The sequence below is a fragment of the Xiphophorus couchianus genome, chromosome 24 (genome assembly GCF_001444195.1).
Source record: "Xiphophorus couchianus chromosome 24, X_couchianus-1.0, whole genome shotgun sequence".
Taxonomy (NCBI): Eukaryota; Metazoa; Chordata; class Actinopteri; order Cyprinodontiformes; family Poeciliidae; genus Xiphophorus; species Xiphophorus couchianus.
The window spans coordinates 5042684-5061690 of record NC_040251.1 but is presented as its reverse complement, the minus strand read 5'-3'; the positions used below and the strand labels follow the sequence as shown (position 1 = coordinate 5061690).

The window sequence follows — 19007 nt, the reverse complement described above, 5'->3', positions numbered from 1 at the left end:
ACTGAACTTGCTATTTTTCCTGTTTCTCCTTTCTAACATTATAGCTGTAATAATTGTGCAAATATACTGATATGCTCACCGCTTTACTCGATCAGATTTCTCATACACCAGACGGACAGTGATGAATTCTGTCGCCGATGCACGAGGCAGGTTTGGAAAAAGTGACACATTTCATCAGTGTTGCAATTTTCGTTGTGTGGCACACACCTCTCCACACTGTGATCACAGAAAGCCCTCCAGCATCCAGACCCTGACAGTGCCCCCCCCCACCCCTCTGTAGCACCACCCTTCGCTGGAAGCTTCCTGTTCGGCTTTCTGATGCTCAGATCTGCTCGCTTCTCCTCGGAGCAGGAAGGAAGATGCCGAGGCTGAGCAGAGGCACCTGGATGCGCTTGGTTCTGCGGATCGCTGTGCTCTGTGGCAGCGGTGTGTGTGCTGGAGAACGGTACGCTGATGCCGATGAAGGGGATTCTGGGTCAGAAAGTGTGTTCAGGGCAAGGTGTGTGTCCCGCTGCCTGAGCCTGCACAGCGTGGCTGCACCCCTCACTCCCCTGCAGGTAAGGACAGGACACTTTGTTTTAGTCAGCAGCTTAATTATGAGGTGTGTATTCTAATGGCTTTATAGAAACTCGTCATTCTGGCGATATTTGAAAAAAAAAAATAAGTGACTAAAATTTGAAATTGAAAATAAATTGCTCATATTTAAAGTGAAATTACTGCAATCTTTCAGACTCTACCAATAAATAAAAGAAGTGACACTGCAATGGTTTCATCCAAATTAAGCTCTAAATCTTGCAGCACAAATCTAAATATCTAAATCATCTCAAACATGTTCAACCCTCTGAATTTTAGGACGGTGTTCCGTCCAGTGGTTCTGTTGCTGCATCTCAACATGTTCCTGCTTCATATTATAGCTGCAACTGCAGAGCTGCCAGGTCAGGAGCAGGTCAGGATCCGGTTCTGAAGCTCGGTTCTGTTAGTCCTGACAGAGTGAGAGAAGGAGAGCGGTTCCCTTCGGCCCTGAAGCCCAGCAGGACATCGTTTGACTCGGCTCTCTGTCGCTTTACGCTCTATTTACTTATTGATATGCTTTGCCAGTGTTTTATGCGCTCTCATTCCGGTGCTGACAGCGTGTAACCCAATAGCATTTAACGTTTTGTTAATTTACTAAATGTTCGAGTTTTAAAATGACGGGAATTTATCACATTTTTTATCTTCAGATTTGAGCTCTGACTTTGTTCCAACATAGCACCAACAAGGAGCTGGACCAACATATTAAAATCATAAAATGTGCAATAAAAGACAACCAAGGAATCTGTCACAGGGATTAGATTTTATAGGTTGTGCTTTAGTTACAGTTTGACCGTTTGGAGCTGGTAGCAGAGAGAATAGAAGAGAACAGCTCTGATCCAGCGTTCTTCCCGTAAATAAAGAAATCCTTCACACTTTGTCCTGAAAAGACAAAGTAAAGTAGACCTCGTCCAATTCTTTATTCAGTATCCACAGGTATTTCTGCTGTTAGTGGATTTTTTTCAATGATCATATAGCTAAATGCAGCTCAGGAGGTTGAGGTAAGTAACCACAATGCTGCCTATTGGCTGACTTTTGCAAATCAACCAATTCAAACTGTCATAAAAAGCTGCAAGGATTATCTGGCCATAACTTTAGGATGTGCTGTGGGAACCCAGTAATTTTACAACTTTAAGGTGTTACTTTCAGTGAGTGTTTAGGTGCAAAAATATACATATTTTTTTCTCTCTTTTGCAGCGTGTAGACAAATCAAGATGCCACTGAAAGCAGTGACAGGCTGATTTCACTGCACTCTGATCTCTATATTTAAAAGAGACCTGTTCCAACATCATATAAAATCATACAAGTTACATACAAAGCAACAGTACAAGTGCATATTAAGGTGAAAGCTAAGAGTCAATGTTTGAAGTGTACCAATAGCAACCACAAAGCACTTTATCTGTCCAACATGTTAGCTACAGGCCCACTGATCTCCTAGTGAATTCTAATACTAAATGATCTACGTACAAGGGCACATTTCACAGTAATGAAATTTTCCTCCATGCATTTAATTAAGAGTTTACAAATGCAATACGTTGCATTTTCTAAGCAAAGAATTTTGGCCACCTGTGATTCTCAACCTGGCTCATATAATTCATAATTAAGGAGACAGAGTTCACACCGTTAATGATCAGACATGAAGACCAGGCAATTCTGCATCGATTTTGATCAGAGAAATTGCCAAAACGTCCAAAACATTTGTACTTCCCTACAAATTTCATGTTGTACTTTTTACATTTCAAGTGGCCGAAATGTTCACGTTATTGTCAGACGTTACCTTATCAACTGTTATCATCTTGCTTCCTAAGTGAAATCTGCTTCGTGGTGGAAAAACTGAACTTGCTGTTTTACAGCAATTAGCCTCAGTTTCCACCAGACTTCTTTGAGAACAGAAAAAAAAACCCATCAGCGTTTAGTCTTTTTTTAGACAACATGAAACAATAGCCCCCCGACAACAGAGTGAACTGCTATTCTAAATTCATAAACTGTAATTCCTCTCATTTCCCAGGAGTTGGGACTGTGAAAAGGTGAAATGACATTTTCCTGTTCACTGTATGTGCACAAAGACCCAACTTTTTGTCTTTGTCCTCCATCTTGTTCTCCTCAGGGTAATGGATCGCTGGGTTGGTGCCGTAGTAACAAACCCTGCTCACAGGTCGGAAACAAGTACATTGCATTTTTAATGTTTTCTGCAGCTCGTGTCATAGACGCTACAAAAATTGGATCCGGTTCTGATAATGAGTCACCTTCCTTGCGAGAAAAGAATGTAAAGAATAAATTAAGGTTTTAAAAAAATAGCTTTAACAGCGTATTACTTTCTACAGAAAACACATAAAAAAAACCTCTGCTGCCTCGGCTACCAGAGGGATCTTCAGGGCGTTCCTCACATTTCTTTACCATATCACAGTGTTCTCTCTTGTCTTATTTCAGCGTAGTGAGATGATATAAGGAGGAAATGAAGCAGAAAACAAAAACGGGAATGTCATTCTGTATTTAGTTGACATGCTGCAGGGAGATCAGTGAGGAGGAATTGGAGATGGCAGGGTTGCAAAGCGGCTACCGGGCTGCCGTTAGTTTAGTTCCTTTATATTTCTATTTTTGCCCTTTAGGGTTTTAAAAAATGGACTCTGAGAATATTGTGTCATTACCGACTTGATACGTCAATTTCCATTGGTGAGAATAGAAGTGAAGGAAAATGTTCCGTAGTAAAAACTTAACATGTAGCAACTTTTGCAATGCCTGAGTGCAACCCTGAGAGCTGGGCCCTCCAATCAAAACTCATAACCCGATTCATAAGAGTGGTATTTGTATTTTTAAGAAAGTTCAGCAAAAAAAAAAGATTGAAAAATATGCAGATTGCTTCTGCAACTTTAAAGTGACTCGCTCTCATGTCCTTGTGATGTTTCATTCCCACTGGTTCTCATTACACCATGAAATGACACCATAGTGTCCATGCTGCTGCAGAAACAGCAAGAGAAAAGAGCTTTGTTATTTTCCTCAGTCTAAGAAATTTAGAGTAACTTTAACGGTCAGTTAGGAGAACCAAACCGATGTCCTTCCATCCATTGCTCATACAATGGATGGAACTATGAGGCAACTAAAGTATTTACCACAAAAATAGGATTGTCGTTATGTTCACAGTGCCTGGAGCCATGCATGCATGACTGGAAGGTGAAGAAGAGAAGCAACTGTAGAGAACTTTGTGAGGTGAGCTGCTTCATACAATCCATCTTTTCCATGAGGAGCTAATAGGTTTGTTAGAGAATCGCTTGAACCACGAACACAGGTCAGGAACAATATAACAAGCTTTGAACATTTCCCAGAGTTCTGTTTAATCCGCCATCAGAACCCGGAGAGAGGACGGACCAGCTGCAGGTTTTATTTCCTTCCATTTTATTTTTGATAAATAATCTTCTGTGGGATGGGCACATTTTCTCCTTTGAGGTGTTGACATTTTTGTGAAAAATTGTCAGTCTTTATGTGGACTTTTCTTTTGCAGCAACTATTCTATGAAATACAAAAAAAAAAAATAAATAAATAAAATAAAATTACGTTTAGCTTCAAGCAAAAGTAATTAACTCAGTCGTTAAATATTTAGTTTGAAGCTAAATATTCAGCTAACGAATTATTTAGTATTTGTGGCAAAATGATACATGCATATAATTTCATAGTGATTATAAAATATCGAATTCTGTTGTTTGTTTTAATGTGTTATTGTCAAAAATGACTTTAACCAATTAATAAACTTGAGTTATGCAGCAGCTATTTCAGAGGAAGCAGTGGGAGTGCGTGGCCAGTTGCCACTTCCTCCACTCAGTCCTGGCAGCGAAGCAGGGCCGCTGTCCGCCACCAGAGGGAGCCAGTGGGTTCGCAGCTGCGTGCATCGAAAGTTGTGACCATGACAAGGAATGCTCTCTGCAGAAGAAGTGCTGCTTCAATGGTTGTGGACACACCTGCCAGCCTCCCACAGACCTATACAAGGGTACTCTTTAAAAAAAAAAAAAATAAATAAATAAATAAATAAATAAATACAAAATGATATGCCTGAAATGTTAACGGCAAAACTTTGTAAGCTTCTGATAGGTTAATTCACAATATTTTAGCTGATTTAAAATGTGGATGCATTTTAAGACAACACCTCTCTGCTTCTTGTTTGTGACATCATGTGGAAACTTTGAAGCAACATCAGCCAGGAAATTAAATTTTGGACACTGGTCATCCAAGTGGACAAATCCCCCCTGCATACCAAATTAGCTACAAAGTGGCTTAATTATCTGAAACTTTGTCGGTTTGATATCGATCTACATCTTATCAGGCTTGAGTCAGTGCTGCAGTTTTCTTGAAAATAACACGACAAAGCAGTTTATAACACAAAGATGGCAGCTAGTTACAAACATGTATCTAAGAAGGTTGAAACACCAGACTAGTACCTGGAACATCCTGGCTTCAGAAACCCGCAGTGTCTCATGACTGTTAGAAGTAAAATTAGGAGTAATTTGACCATTGGCGCTGTTAATTTTGACATTTTTTTAAATAAAAAAAGTCCACATTTTTCAGTGACCGTAACAAAGTCCTGATCTCAGCCCCAGATAACATCAGAGGTCAGAGCTGAAAGGTGCAAACCTGCTGCGTCCACCTGTTCTGTCAGGAGGAACGGGCCAAAGTTCATACAAATTATTGTGAGAAGCGTGTGGAAGGAAACTCAGACATTTGACCCAAGTCGGAAATTAATAAAAAGAAAAAAAAAAATGTTGTGTGGATTTTTATGCGATGGGGCGATGTCTATAAAGTTCATCACTTTAGAAAACAAATCATGTTTAACATCTCCAGATTAATAAAAAACCCCGAATTTGTTTGACAACCCCCCACATTTTTGTCTTTATTAACAATTTGCTGTAAATGTTTCATCCAGGCGTTCCTCTGAAACCAAAGAAGGACCTGAGCTTTGAGGAATCTCCCTCTGGGCGCCTGACCGTCGGCTGGTCGTCCCGTTTGAACGTCTCTGCTCAGCCAGTGGTCTACATTCTGCAGAGGAGGTGGAACTTTGGCGTTCGGCCCAGTGAGGACACCGCCACCCACTGGGAGGAAGAGACTCAGGTCGGCTCTCTGACACCAACAGGAATGAGTTTCAAACAATCTGTGGGGACAAGCGCCACGACAACTTTCCATTTTAAGGCTTTGGATTTTGATCTGTTTCGAACTGTTAGGAAGAGCTTGAGTTTAAATTGTATTTTCTGCTGTTTCTCGTCTCGTTCTACTCCAGACCACAGAGTTGGGGGCGAGTCTGTCTGACAGCCGGCCTGGTCGTTGGTACCAGTTCAGATTGGCGGCTGTAAACCTCCGTGGGACCAGAGGTTTCACCACTCCAAGCGAACACATCCGCTCTAGCAGAGGTCACACTGTAAATCTGTTGCTCCTGACATCTTGCATGCCAGCTGAAGTGTGTGGTGTGGTCCATTAAGTCAATGCATTGTGTGAAAACAAGAACCCCGTTCAATCTCAGACCCCTCCGCTCCACCGGCCCCGTCTGAGCTGAGAGTTGCCGGCATGAACTTTGGCCCCGGCAGACTAGTGAGAGCGAGGGTCGTCTGGGACGTTCCGACAGACCTGGATGTTCCCGTCCACCACTACAAGGTCAGCTGGAGCTGGACAGCAGCTGGACACTCGTCCATGACCAAGAGGGGGAAGACAGTCAGAGAGGTAAGAGCCGTGAAATGATTGAAAGATTTGTAAATGTGCAACAATATTACACAAATAGATTGTTTGTTCTAATCGTGTCTAGCTTATTTTATTACTTATTTATAATGTGTAATTATGTTGGACGAAGTGTTATGTTCTCTGAATGAAAATATATCATAGAAATGGAAAATAAATGTAAAGGTCAAAGAATCATATCAAATTATTAAACTGACTGGCTAATAACTATGGGAACGAACGATTATTCCTCAAAATTTCAGATTTTGTTTCCAAGCACGTTTTGCTTCAGCCAAATTACTTACATGCTTCTACAAGTTTGCTTGTCTGTGTGCCTGAAGAACCAGGTGGAGCTGAGCAGCATGAGGTCCGACAGGAAGTACAGCGTGGAGGTCCAAGGTGTGTCCCAGTGGGGCCAAACAGAGCTCAAGGGTCCTCCAGCTCTCCTCCATTTCATCACCCAGAAGAGTAAGTCTCCAGACAAAAAAAAATGACAAAACAGATTTAAGTGTCATTTTAAAATGGCTCCAAAGTGGCAAAAAAAAAAAAAAAAAAGTCTGCGACATTTTTATCACTCTGCATTCAGCACCTCAAAAACTATTTTTAACATTTGAAAGCCACGTGACAAAGCAAACTCTTGTCTTTGCGCACACGTTTTTCCGTGTTTTAACGGATTTCTCGTGTTGGCTGTTGACGCTTTCGGTCCTGCGCCACCACGTCCCACAGGCGCCGTTCTGGACGTCGGGACTCCGTTCTACCAGGACGGCCAGCTACGTGTTCGTGTTTGCTGGCAGACCAGTTCAGGTCAGTGTGGTCTGAGAATTGTCTTCAGCTTTTGTTATGATGATTGGACGTTATATAGTCGCTGGACCAGATGCAGTGTGCTTGAGACGTTGCCTAAAATATGTCCGTCTGACCTCTGACCAGAAACTGAGCGTGATTTTCTAAAACCTCGTCCTGGGACCTGATAATAGTTCAGCGGACAGATTGTTTTTTATCACTTCATGTAAATATAGCTAAGTTTTGACATATAGTATTCATAAAATACTTTTATTTCCAAACGTTTATTTTAAACTTGGAAGTAATCCAGTTTGGCCTGTGAGGCCTGTGCAACACTCCAGTTAAAATATCTTCATTTCTCTTTCCTTGAGCGTTTTTCCTTCTCCACCACGCCATTAATGTGATTTCTTCCTTTTGCAGATCCTTCGGTTGAATTCTACAAACTTCACTGGGGACCCGAAAGCTGCACACACAACCTTACCAAGCCCACGGAGAAGACCAGAACAAGGGTGAGCGCCGAATCTGAAACTCCGCCACCATCGACAGAAACGTGAAATCCAGAGCCGTGAGAAATATTTACCTCTACGCAAGGATTGTGATAAGAAAAAAAAGAATATTTCAAACTCAATCCAGATATTAAGAAAGGTACTCAATCCTCGCTACCATTTTGAAGGCGCAGGATTATTTCCAATAAAAAAGCAGGAATTGTTTTTCCTTTTCCCCTCACCAGCAAACTTCCCTCTCAAAGAAAGGAGCATTTCATTAGAGAAAACTGCACTTTTATCCCTTCTCTCTGATTTAGAAGAACTTTGTCAGGCTGCAAGGTCTGCTCTTCAACTGCAAGTACAAAGTGGTTCTGCAGCCAGTCAGCTCAAAGAGCCGTCCTCCAGCAGAAAGCTCCAGTTTCTCAACTCCTTCCTGTTCCGGCATCCAGGCTAAGAGCCCCAAACTCACCCACTGTCCTGGAGAGGCGGGTATGATGTGTCTATTAGTACAGCAAAAAGTGTTTTATCAGTATGCAGTCAGAATTTGCTTGAACTCCTAAGCGAAAAATGGAAAATGAAATGAGGAATGTTGAGCATCTTGTGAAGTTATGCTTTGATTTTGGTTTACAAATATGGAAATACTTCGTCTTTTCACACATCAGCATCAACGTATCAGCAGCAGGACTTTGAATCAACACGTGGATTCAAAGTGTTGATTCAAATATGACGTGCAGATTATATTGGATCTGCACGTCAGAGTTTATGAGCGGAGAAATGTCCGTGTGTGATGTTCGCCAAACGTTCCCTGTTTGATCCGCTCTCCCAGCTGAGCCGCCAGAGTTCATCCGCATGAAGGTCGTTAACCTGACGGCGTCGTTTCGAGCTCACCGTGACAACGTGTCGGCCATCTTCCGCTGGGATTTGGCCACGACTCTTTCCAACCAGCAGCTGCTTGGTTACCAGGCGACATGGACGGAGGTTGCTTCGCCCAGACGCCACAGCAGCAGGAAGTTACCTCACAGCCTGATCTCTCAGTCTCAGATCTTACCTCCGGTCAGTAAACTTACTTTGGCTGCACAAAGATGATCTCTAATGACTTATTATGTGATTTGTGAAGAGGATGCCCATAAACTATCATTAAGGGTATCAGTGCAAAAAGAACCGAATTCAAAATGTAGACCACCAGCTTCATGAAGATGCGCTTCTTATCATAAAACCCTAATCTTTTTTTGTTGTTGTTGTCATCATAAATCCTTTTGCTTGTAAACGTTTAACAGTTGTTCATTTTTGATGCCTGCCTTCCCGTTTCAGGACGGTAACGTTCTGATTGTATCAGGCTTGCAGCCCGCCAGTGTGTACCGCCTGGAGGTTCGGGTCATCTCAGCCGAGGGCGAAGGCCCTGCAACCAGCCGCACCTTTCAGACTCCTGGGCACCAGAGCATCCCAAAGCAAAGTGAGAGCTCACACTGACCGTCTGGACACACTTTGAAACGTTCCTCAGTCTGCTTCTTCCTTTCTTTATTGTAAACTTTCTCCACTTATGACAGTTTATTTTTGTCAGTGTTTATTTAGTGGACTTTATATTAGATCTGTTTATATTTAGTTGCTGTTTCAACTCTCATTCTGAAAATGTCCTCAGTCAGGATTCCGGCTCGGGAACGATCGCCGCACTAGTCCAAGTCCCTGCTAGTCTCCGAGTCCCAGCCTGCACAGCCTCAACCCCCTAACGTAGCAACAACGAAGACCTGACTGAGTGAAGAAGGAGGATTTCAGGATTCGGCCGAATCAACTGTCGAGCATGGTGGTCGGTATTTCAAAGTTTCACGGGGTTTAACCTTTCAGCTCAAAATCATCTTCATATTTATGGGACTCCACAGCCAACCGGTTCCTTACATTTACATAACGAGATAAGGAACAAAGTCTGAAAAATCAAATATGTTACCTTTTTTCGTATTCTTACCCAAAACCTGCAAAGTTTTAAACAGAAATGTCAGACTTCTGAAAAATGCGTTCATTATTTATTTATTTATGTATTTATTGCAGTCAATACTTGGTGGGATCTTCTTTTGCACAAATTGCTGCATGACTTCAGCCAAGCATGGAGCAGATCAGCCTGCGATGCCACTGAGGTGTTCTGGTTGATTTTTTTTTGCCTTTTTGTTCTCCCCGTAAGCCATAATCACCAAAATTAGACAAAATAAAAACTTGCAAAAAAAAAATATATCGAGAATAATGAATCTGTGTTTCTTTCATAGATTCATTGCTCAAAAATATTAAACTTCTACACAATATTTGAATTTGTGTCCAGAATGTGATCTTGGAGCGAACGTTTAATAAATAATCCAGGAGCCACGGTGTGTATTTATGTCCAATCTTTGCTTTTTATAAAGCATAAATACAGCAAAGAGGATTTTGACAACAGAAGAAATGAAATGAATACATAAAATAGGAAGACGAACACAAAATATGAAATGACCGTAAATGTGTGAAAACGCAGCAAAGCTGGGTGATTATGCCAGACTGGTGATAAAACAGATTTTTGTTTCTGACGTAACTGTTCTGTAGTGTTTCTTAGTTAGACATGAATGTATGAATATTGGATACAACCAGTGACTCAGCGGTCTCCATAGTAACCAGACAGAAAACCATTAGGATGTGTTGCCGCTGATTGGAGCTTTCAAACCTGCAGCAACGGATTGATGCTAAAAATGTCAATTTAAAGCAAATTCTGGTTCTGACATGTGGATGAAGAAGGTCCAACCTCAAACTAGCTTCAGTTGCCGGTGCGCGTGTCGGTGTGTGTGTGTGTGTGTGTGTGTGTGTCTGTGTGTGCATGCTGGTACGTTTTCATAAATTGTGTTTTTGGAGCAAATGTCCCCCCTGTTGTAAAATCCAGGAAGCCATCTGTAGATCGTGCGTCGCTCCGACACCGTATGAAAAGCCTGTTCGTGTTGTTTGCAAATATCTCAAAGGTTTTTGAACATATAAAAGTCGTTCTGACTCCTGGAAACATGTAGCCTGGGTGAAAATGCTGCTTTTCCATCAGAAGTCAATTTTATGCGCCGATATGAATCTGTTTTATATGTGTTTAAAAAAATAAATTAATAAATTAAAACTGTTTAAATACAGTAGTCATGTGTTGCTTTTCTTCAGTTGGAGAAGGAAAAAAAATTCTGAATAATGTTTACAGCAAAACTTATTTCACTCAACACTACACACTTCACAGGGAACCTTTACGTTTATATTCTATAGATCTGGAGGTCAAATTCATTTTCGTTTTGGGCCAAATCAAGATCATGAATGCTCTTAAAGGGCCGGTATGAATTGATAAAACCCAGTTCACAAACTGTTAAAATATCAATGTTTCTGCAAATTAAATAATATTGAACTTCTTTGCAGTCCCTCCAGGATTTCGAGTTCCTGGAACTAATTTGGAAATATTTGCAATTTTTCCGCTTGTCTTGGGTGATAAATGCAACTTTTCATCACTCGCTGTACAGATCAGGGACTGCACAATCTGACACCAGTTAAGGCTGAAGCAGCTGTTTAGTACTGAATGTGGTGGTACAGAAATACACACGTTTCTACACAAATAGTTTCCAGGTGCGAAGTTCCGGTTGGGCAAAGTGGGCGTGGCTTAAAGGAAGCTGCAGCTCTCAATCGGACACGCCCTTCTGCCGGTAACCTCAGCTCCTGTGGTTTTTTTCTTTCTTGGCTGCTTTCCTTTTTACAGGGGAGAGGGTTTGTAAAAGTATGTTAAAATAGAACTTAATAAATTGCTTTGTGAATCGCTGTCCCATCTCAGATGTCATAGCTACCTGCATATTTGAACCTTTAAAAAGAGGGGAATATTCCCAGAGTGGCGTCGTTGTTGAGCTACTTATTTCTTTGGGTCCAAAGCTGAAGTTGCATAATGCTTCTGAGTTCCATCTAGTGTTGCCACACAAGTGGAGGATTTTGACAATTTTGTATTGGTGCAAGAAAGTCCAGCGATTAAAATAAAAAAATAAAAAAAGTATTTATTTTTTTCTTTGAATTTCCAAAATGATTTTCAAGAAACTGGAGGGACTGATTAGTATAATTTGGTAGTAAATGGACAAATTTCATTGATTTAACATAATTAAGCACACTTAGTGTTTAATCGAGAATCTAGAGGGTCACATATAAAGGTATGGCGGGCTGGATTTGGCCCACGGGCCTCAAGTTTGGCATGTGCTTTAGAGGATCCTACAGTATGTCTTATACTCTGCTCTTTTGTTTCACGGTGAGAACAATATTCCACAATGCCTCACTTTTTAAAATCCTGCGGAAAATGTCATGTATTAAGCAGTTGTCTCATTCTTTAACGAAGAGGGTGTCGGTGAAAATGTGTGATTAAAAACGCAGAGAACATGCAAAGTCTTTTTTTTTTTTATTCCTGATTCAGTGGCGTACACAGCTGCTCAGAAGGTCCGAGTCATCAAACCGAGAAAGAACGGGTTCACAAAATCCTAAGGTTTGCATGAGCTCAAGTCATTCCTGCTTTTAAATAAGACCGGCTCAACATTCCTGGCAAATTGTGGCGACGGGAGGATAAAACAGCCGTTTGCGTCCTGTTTTCAGCAAATCACGCTGATGAATATTAATGCAGATATGAACACCTCCTGCAGACAGCGAGAACTTGATCACTCATCCTCTGCATCACAGTGAGGAGGACGGTGACGCGACGGCTCCTCTTGGCGACCTCTGACCTCCGGCCTCGATTTCAGCGCCGTCATGGCCGTCTGAACCAGCCGCAGTCGGGTCTCTCTGAGTGAACGCCTCAGTTTGGCTCGTCTGTTCTGGAACCAGATCTGATAAGAAATGATCTCGTAACTCGTCTTTAGCCTCACCTTTGTTATCTCACACTTTTAACTCTTGTATGTCTTTAAGTAGCAACGTGAGCTTAAAAGCATCTACTTGGCTATTTCTAAGTCTCCGTGCATCCGAGTTTGTAGATGCAAACTCCGTGCATCTACAAAAGACAGCTGTTAAAAAGACATCAGCTGTCTTTTTAACAGCTGGTGGAATTTTTAAGGAAACTGCCAGAACCTGGATTCGGTCCTCGTCCAGGTCCAGCCTCCCCGCCAGCTGCTCCCTCAGCTGGATCCCTGGATAGCAGTCGACTCGGAACGCCGTCTCCAGAGCGTTCACCTGACAGGAGCAGAATCAAAGCTAAGTTTGTAAAAAAAAAAAAAAAGCTGCTTGGTCAGATCCAGGCGAAATGGACGACAGAAAACCTGGCTGCTGCTGAAGGCTGTGCGCGGCCGTCGCCCAGTGTACCAGCTTAGCTTGGGTCCGGTTCGGTTCTGCGGCGGAGCTCGGTGACAAATGGTTTGTTCACAGCAGAAACCGTTCTCTCTGTTCCCCCTCTCTGCTTCAAATTCTGAGGAGATTTGGAAAAAAATGATTTGATATAAAAATAAAAAGTAACTGGACATGAATCCATTTCATCTCAATCTGTATTTAGCTCTCATGAAGGTGACCATCAACTCTGACCAGCCTGCCTGTTCCTGGACCCTCACAGCATGATGCTGCCACCACCTTACACTTGTTTCACTTTGGGAAGGTTGCCTGATTGGTGGTAAGTTCTTATCCATATAAAGAGTTTTATTTCTATTTCAATCTCATCCCACTAAAGGACACTTCTTCCAAGCTCCAGCACAGCCTTCCAGACATTTTACAGAGTTTCTGCACGCGATTGATAGAGAAGATGTCGATATGAAATTCCACATTTTCCACATTCAGATATTAAGAATCTTCTTTGGTTACAAATTTCTCTCTGAATTTATGGCGGCTATTTTGAGAGTGACAATGCTTTCGATCTATAACCTGGGTAACGCAAAAGAAATCAGGCGAGTTGATGGATGGATTAATGGCAGATGAATTGGAAACATTTTTGAAAATAGCAACATTTATAGTTTGATTTGACTTTCAGACTGAAAAGAACAATTAGCAGTTAAAAATGCACATATATACATATATTATTTCACTTTCATAAGAAATCGCAATGAAATAAACTGGTTTGTGGATTTGTTTAAAAGAGAAAAATTCTTTTAACAAGGGTTGTTCATTATTTAGCAGATCAATCTGTAAACCAAAGACTTTTACAAAAACTGGCAAAATAAAATAGAGATTAAGATGCAGTATGCCTATGCCAGCCTCATCAAACAAACCAACATAAAGGTGTGTCGTGTGAAATAATAATGTTAGGGCAAAAGTAAAGAAATGATCGTACAATTTGATCAAACTTTCAAACAGAGCGCATTAGTCCTGAGGGTGAGTTCATAAGGACAGCACTCCTCACCTGTCCAGGGTCGGTGTAGTCTCAGACTCTTCCCAGGGTTTTCCTGATCCGAATCCAGAATCCGATCGATGTAAAATGCCGAGTGGCGTTCTTCCTCCGAGGGAGTCACAGCGCCTTCCATTATGCCTGTGACGGAGAGCCGAGGCATTTCTTTCATTTCACTGACACGCAAATAGTCCTGAAAGGTCAGAAATGTGCCATTAATGATCTCGGTGTCAGTGGAAATCCTTCACACTGCCTTGGTGGTCCATGGAAAACTGACAGGATAGGATGACGCTGAGTGCTGGTTTTAAAGGGAGGGAAGGATTTAAACTGGCCTCCAATTAGAAGTAAGAAGTGTTTTTCCATGTGAATAAGATTCCCTGATGCTCCATGCATCCGCTAATCTCAGCTGATGCAACGTGTGCTGCCGGCATCTTCACTCCAACATTCAGCTTTTCTTCATTAATATGAATGAAATGAACAAGTCAGATTTAATGGGCTTCTGTGTTTCACATATGAGATGCTTATGTAAAACTGTCACCATGCAACAGTGCATCTCTTTTCTTCTAAATTACCAAAGTAGAAAATGAGTTTAGCGTTGAGCCGCCGTTGTAGGACTGAGGCAAAGTTGAAGCTCATAATAATGACAATGATGGTGGCAGGAATAACAACCCGGCGAGACCCGGTAATGCTATTAGCCTGATCTGAATGTGTTGTGATGCAGATGAAGCTCGTTCAGTGTGAATGCAGTCTGAAGCAGCCGGGAGGAAAAACCCTTTCAGAACTGGATTAGCTCCCACTAAAGGCCTACAGCGGCTTTTAACCAACAGCACACTTATTTATTTATCCTTCAGCGGGAGGCGGCGGCCTCTGGGTCAATTTGTACTCCCATTACATCCTCACACGATGCCGTTTTCTCCTTTCCTACTTTCGATTTATAGCCATCAACACACTGTTTAGGTACATTGGTTGAACAGTAGGCATGTCGTTGCTCCTTATTTCTACTTATTTTTGCTTTCATCGCCATTTGAGTCTGTTGACTCTCTTAGAATGTAACAGACGATGGATGGCGGGTGTTGATCATTTTAGTCCCATTTTGTACCTTTTGTCGTTTTTGGAAATAAAATGGTATATTTTGTTTCAGTTCATATCTGCTAAAGGAGCGCTGCGTTTCTACTTTAACAATCAGCAATTTACTGGTGTTCCGCCTGGCCTACTTTTATTTTTAACCGACTGGGATTCAAACTCACAACTTTCTGGCTGCAGCGCAACAGTGCCACAAACTATGCGACGCCACATAGCAATAGTAATAACATTATCATTGATTATTTCAGGGTTCTTTTTGTTTTTGTTTCTGTTTTCACCCTGATTTTTGATACTCTCACTGTGATACATGCTCTAGTTATAGGAGTTGCCATCCTGAAACGTTTGTGTGGGCCCCATCTAAAACACAAATAAAATGTGGGGATATTCTGCCATTTTGTTGAGTTGTGTTGCAGGACAGTAGTTCTGGAGGGCTAGAACAGACAACCCAGACCTTTCTGCTCTTTCTGTTCCCCTCTGTCACATTGCAATCGCCGCTTCAGGGTACTTCCTGAACCAGTTTGACCTATTGTGCCATCAGTTTCTGATGTTAACTCTATAATTAGGGTTAGAGTTGCTGCAGAGCAACTCTTTCTCTGACACTGCAATGGGGTTCAGTCATTCTGTTCTGAAAGACGCCATCTTGTTTCTCAAAGGTCCCTCCAATGATTTGAAGCTGAAACTCCTGCAACCAGTGAAACTCTGGTGACCCTGAATGTCTGCGCTCCGTCAAGCTGCCTGTTGTCTGTCCTTGTTTCCTGTTTTCTCCGAGAACAAAGAGCCAACAGACACTGTGGAAAACGAGCGGCGTGCCTGGTGACGCTGCAGCGGGTTGAAGCGGGTGGAGGGGGCACTTCAAATGCCTTTCAGTCAGAGATGTACCATCCGGTCTGCTGCCTGCAGGCCACCTCACAGCCACACTGTTGTTTGCATTCAACTAATCACTGTGTCCTCTCTGACTGGTTTGGGGAGCAGCTCACACTTTCTGTCACTCTGGACGGCGGCGTTCCTTTTCCAGAGGGACTGATGTCTTCCTGACACCTGGCAGCTGAGGCCGTCATGGACTGGAGTGTCGGGACGGTGGAGCTGCTGGGGGTTCTGCTCTCAGCAGTGGGCTGGCTTTGCTCTCTGTGCACAACTATGATGCCGTTCTGGCTGACACTCTCCACAGACCTGCTCCCCACTGAGAGTTTGGAGGTGGGACTGTGGAAGACCTGCGCTATCCAGGACTTGGGCCTGCAGGAATGTCGACCGTACAACAGCCTGCTGGGTCTGCCGCCAGACATCAAGCTGGCCCGGATTCTGATGTGTGCTGCTCTGGGTTTTGGCCTCATGGGCTCGGTGCTGGCCGTCCTGGGCCTGAACCTGATCAACAGCTGCTGTCGCAAGATGGACGACCGACGCTTCAAGAAGGTCCTGAAGACGGCAGGTGGGACGTTGAGCCTGGCAGCTGGAATCCTGGTCCTGGTTCCAGTCTCCTACATAGCTCACCTGACTGTGGTGCGATTCTTTGACGAGTCGGTGCCGGATGTGGTTCCTCGCTGGGAGTTCGGCGATTCTCTGTTCTGCGGCTGGACAGCTGGAGTTCTGCACCTGGTGGCGGGAACGCTGCTGCTGATTTCTTCTTTGTATCTGCAGGAGCAGAACTGGAATCTACCTGTCCACATCCCACTGGTCCCGGTGTCGCAGAGACATCGGTCGGTCAGAATCAGTGCTGAGTACATCTAGAGCACCAATCAGGAGAAAGCGTCTGCTTGCACATTGTTGGAAATCTGACTTGATGTGACGATTTGAAACGTTATTTGTGGAAAATCCCCAAGATTCTTTCCGTGCGTACCAAGATGTCTGTAGTTTGTTGGAGCCAAAGAAACAAAAAGCTGCTATTCCCTGTTTCCTCTCGTTTAACAACCTCCAGCATTCTATCTCTATCTGTAGACACGGTTGTCAATTTAATCAAGACACAGGGAAGCTTTCAGCTTCATTTTGATCTTGGAAAACATTAGTGACTGCTGATCAGTGCTGGGAGGTTTGACTGAAAAGAATAAATTCATAAAGGTGAAAAATCACTGTATAGATCAGCATGGTTAACAGCAGGCATTACTACTTAGCACCTATATATACATATAACCCATTATTGTATGTACAGTGTAATGTAATTGTTACACCACCAGAGGGCTATAAGTCACCATCAATAGAGTCCAGTTCCTTCATAGTTACATATAATCTTACTTACCTTACAGCCTAACTAATAATTTTGCTTATAATAGGTTTATTTGTGTTTGTTTATTTATATTCTGTACTGAAGTCAAAGTTAAATGTTTAACTGTCGCTAGATTAAAGATCACAAACCGGCCTGAAATGTTTCTGGAACTGTTTTCAGTCTCACCTTCAACTTCAAGAGTTCAGGAAAATTTTATTTGAACAAATTTTGTGCTTTTTCAGTCAGACTGTTTCACTCTGATTCTTTAGAGGTTGTTATTGCAATCCCATTGCCGCATGTCTCCAAACTGAAAAATCATTTTAAAAAAAAACACACACCCATACTTCACAGGTGAGAGTGTTGCCAGATGGTTCCACTTTAGTTTCAGGGCTTGTCTCCAAAGCTGAAGATCTTTGCAAACTGCAATGTTGCTTTATCTTTTTCTTTTTTGGAACTTCGCAAATAAAAGTTTATTTGATTTCGCTGACAAAAATCATATTTCAGTAAACAATTATTATCTTGAAGTATTATTTCTGTGGTCACAGACATTGAGATGATGGGCCAGATTGACCTGCGGACCTTGAGTTTGACATATGCGGATTAGCGTAAGAGGAATAATGCATTTCAGAGAATTTTGTTTGGTGTTTTTTTTTTCCAGCTCAAAAAGGAAACAACCCTGAACAAAATCTTAAGACACAGGAACTGAGTAATTAGCGAATCCTGCTGGCGGATAGCAATCAGATTGTAAAACAAGCTGCAAGATGCAAAAATAATCAGGAGCTGGAGACAAATCAGACTTTTTTGACTCTATTGAAAAGTACACTTAAACTTGTTTAGATGATGCAATTATAGCCACGCTTGGAAAAACACAAAATCATGAAAGAATTATTTGCTTCCAAATACGGCAGAGTAGTGCTAATGACGTTCTTGATGTATTTCACGCAGAATGTTGGGAAAGCTGCTCCACATGGCGAACCTGGCTCCAGAAAGGGAATCCAAAGTGACGTGTACATTTACAAATATCGATTTCGATCAGGGGAATATGCAATATGAGCTGACGGAACTGTATTTCTTTGTTTTATGTGTTCAAACATGTTCGTAGAAAATCTTTTTTTTCTTTTGCCAACATCCTTAGTGAACTTCATGAGAAGCTGCAGGACGATTTATGTTCTAAACTTAGAACCAGGCTGCACGATGAGCCGTTTTCAGCAACTGGAAATCCAACAGAACCAGAGCTGTTCTGCAGGAAGAACAGAGGAAAACCCTCCAAACACGACCTACCAGTCTCAGAGCTGCTTCAGAAAGTGTTTCCAGTGCTCACCAAAGGAGATACTGGAGCGGATGAAATTTTGTGTCGATTAAATTTTAGGTCTTACAATCAGGAAGAAGGAAATTACAGAGCCTTCTAGGGGACATGCGGAGTTTTGTTTTCTTTTGCGTCCCCTTGCAATAATTTACTGATTAGTTCATGTGGCATATAATTGAACACTGTAAGCCTTTCTTATGGCAGCCAATGTACTTTCTGATATTATATAAGGTCTTCATAAGGGTTTTCCACGTGTTAATATCTCGTTATGAAATATTTGAAGTTTTTTTTCCTTTACGATAGAAAGGAACCACAAACCTATGAAATAAACAGAAACTTTCCATAAGCAGGAAAGAATTAAAAATACATCCAAACTATTTGGACTTTTTCTGAGTTATTATCGCGAGGTAATAAGTCACCTGATAGTTTTGATTGTGTCTCTTTAGTGTTGGTACTCTGAATGGCTTAAAGGGATGCTTTCATGTGCAGTTTCGTCTCAGCCTTACACAAACAGACATAAACTTATAGTGAATAAATCGATTTTCAGTAAGTTGTACCAAGGAGTGAAGACTAAACACTGAG

General features: G+C 42.0%; 3 protein-coding genes across 3 annotated transcripts; 2 read left to right on the top strand and 1 right to left on the bottom strand.

The window, feature by feature from the left end:
* Window positions 1-161: 161 nt before the first annotated feature.
* On the top strand, window positions 162-10601 carry LOC114141180 (anosmin-1-like). The gene is made up of 14 exons (XM_028011661.1): window positions 162-557; window positions 2678-2725; window positions 3712-3777; window positions 4330-4552; window positions 5483-5667; window positions 5834-5963; window positions 6074-6270; window positions 6606-6749; window positions 6882-7068; window positions 7465-7553; window positions 7847-8018; window positions 8356-8582; window positions 8841-8982; window positions 9169-10601. Exons 1-14 carry the CDS (start codon window positions 360-362, stop codon window positions 9201-9203), a joined length of 2043 nt encoding a protein of 680 aa, XP_027867462.1. The 5' UTR covers window positions 162-359; the 3' UTR covers window positions 9204-10601.
* Window positions 10602-11862: 1261 nt separating this feature from the next.
* Window positions 11863-15506, bottom strand: hesx1 (HESX homeobox 1). The gene is made up of 4 exons (XM_028011301.1): window positions 13855-15506; window positions 12788-12933; window positions 12600-12701; window positions 11863-12361 (listed from the first exon to the last, which is right to left on the bottom strand). Exons 1-4 carry the CDS (start codon window positions 14009-14011, stop codon window positions 12194-12196), a joined length of 573 nt encoding a protein of 190 aa, XP_027867102.1. The 5' UTR covers window positions 14012-15506; the 3' UTR covers window positions 11863-12193.
* Window positions 15507-15851: 345 nt separating this feature from the next.
* On the top strand, window positions 15852-17602 carry LOC114141025 (putative claudin-24). The gene has a single exon (XM_028011431.1). It carries the CDS (start codon window positions 15979-15981, stop codon window positions 16645-16647), a length of 669 nt encoding a protein of 222 aa, XP_027867232.1. The 5' UTR covers window positions 15852-15978; the 3' UTR covers window positions 16648-17602.
* The last annotated feature ends 1405 nt before the right edge of the window (window positions 17603-19007 follow it).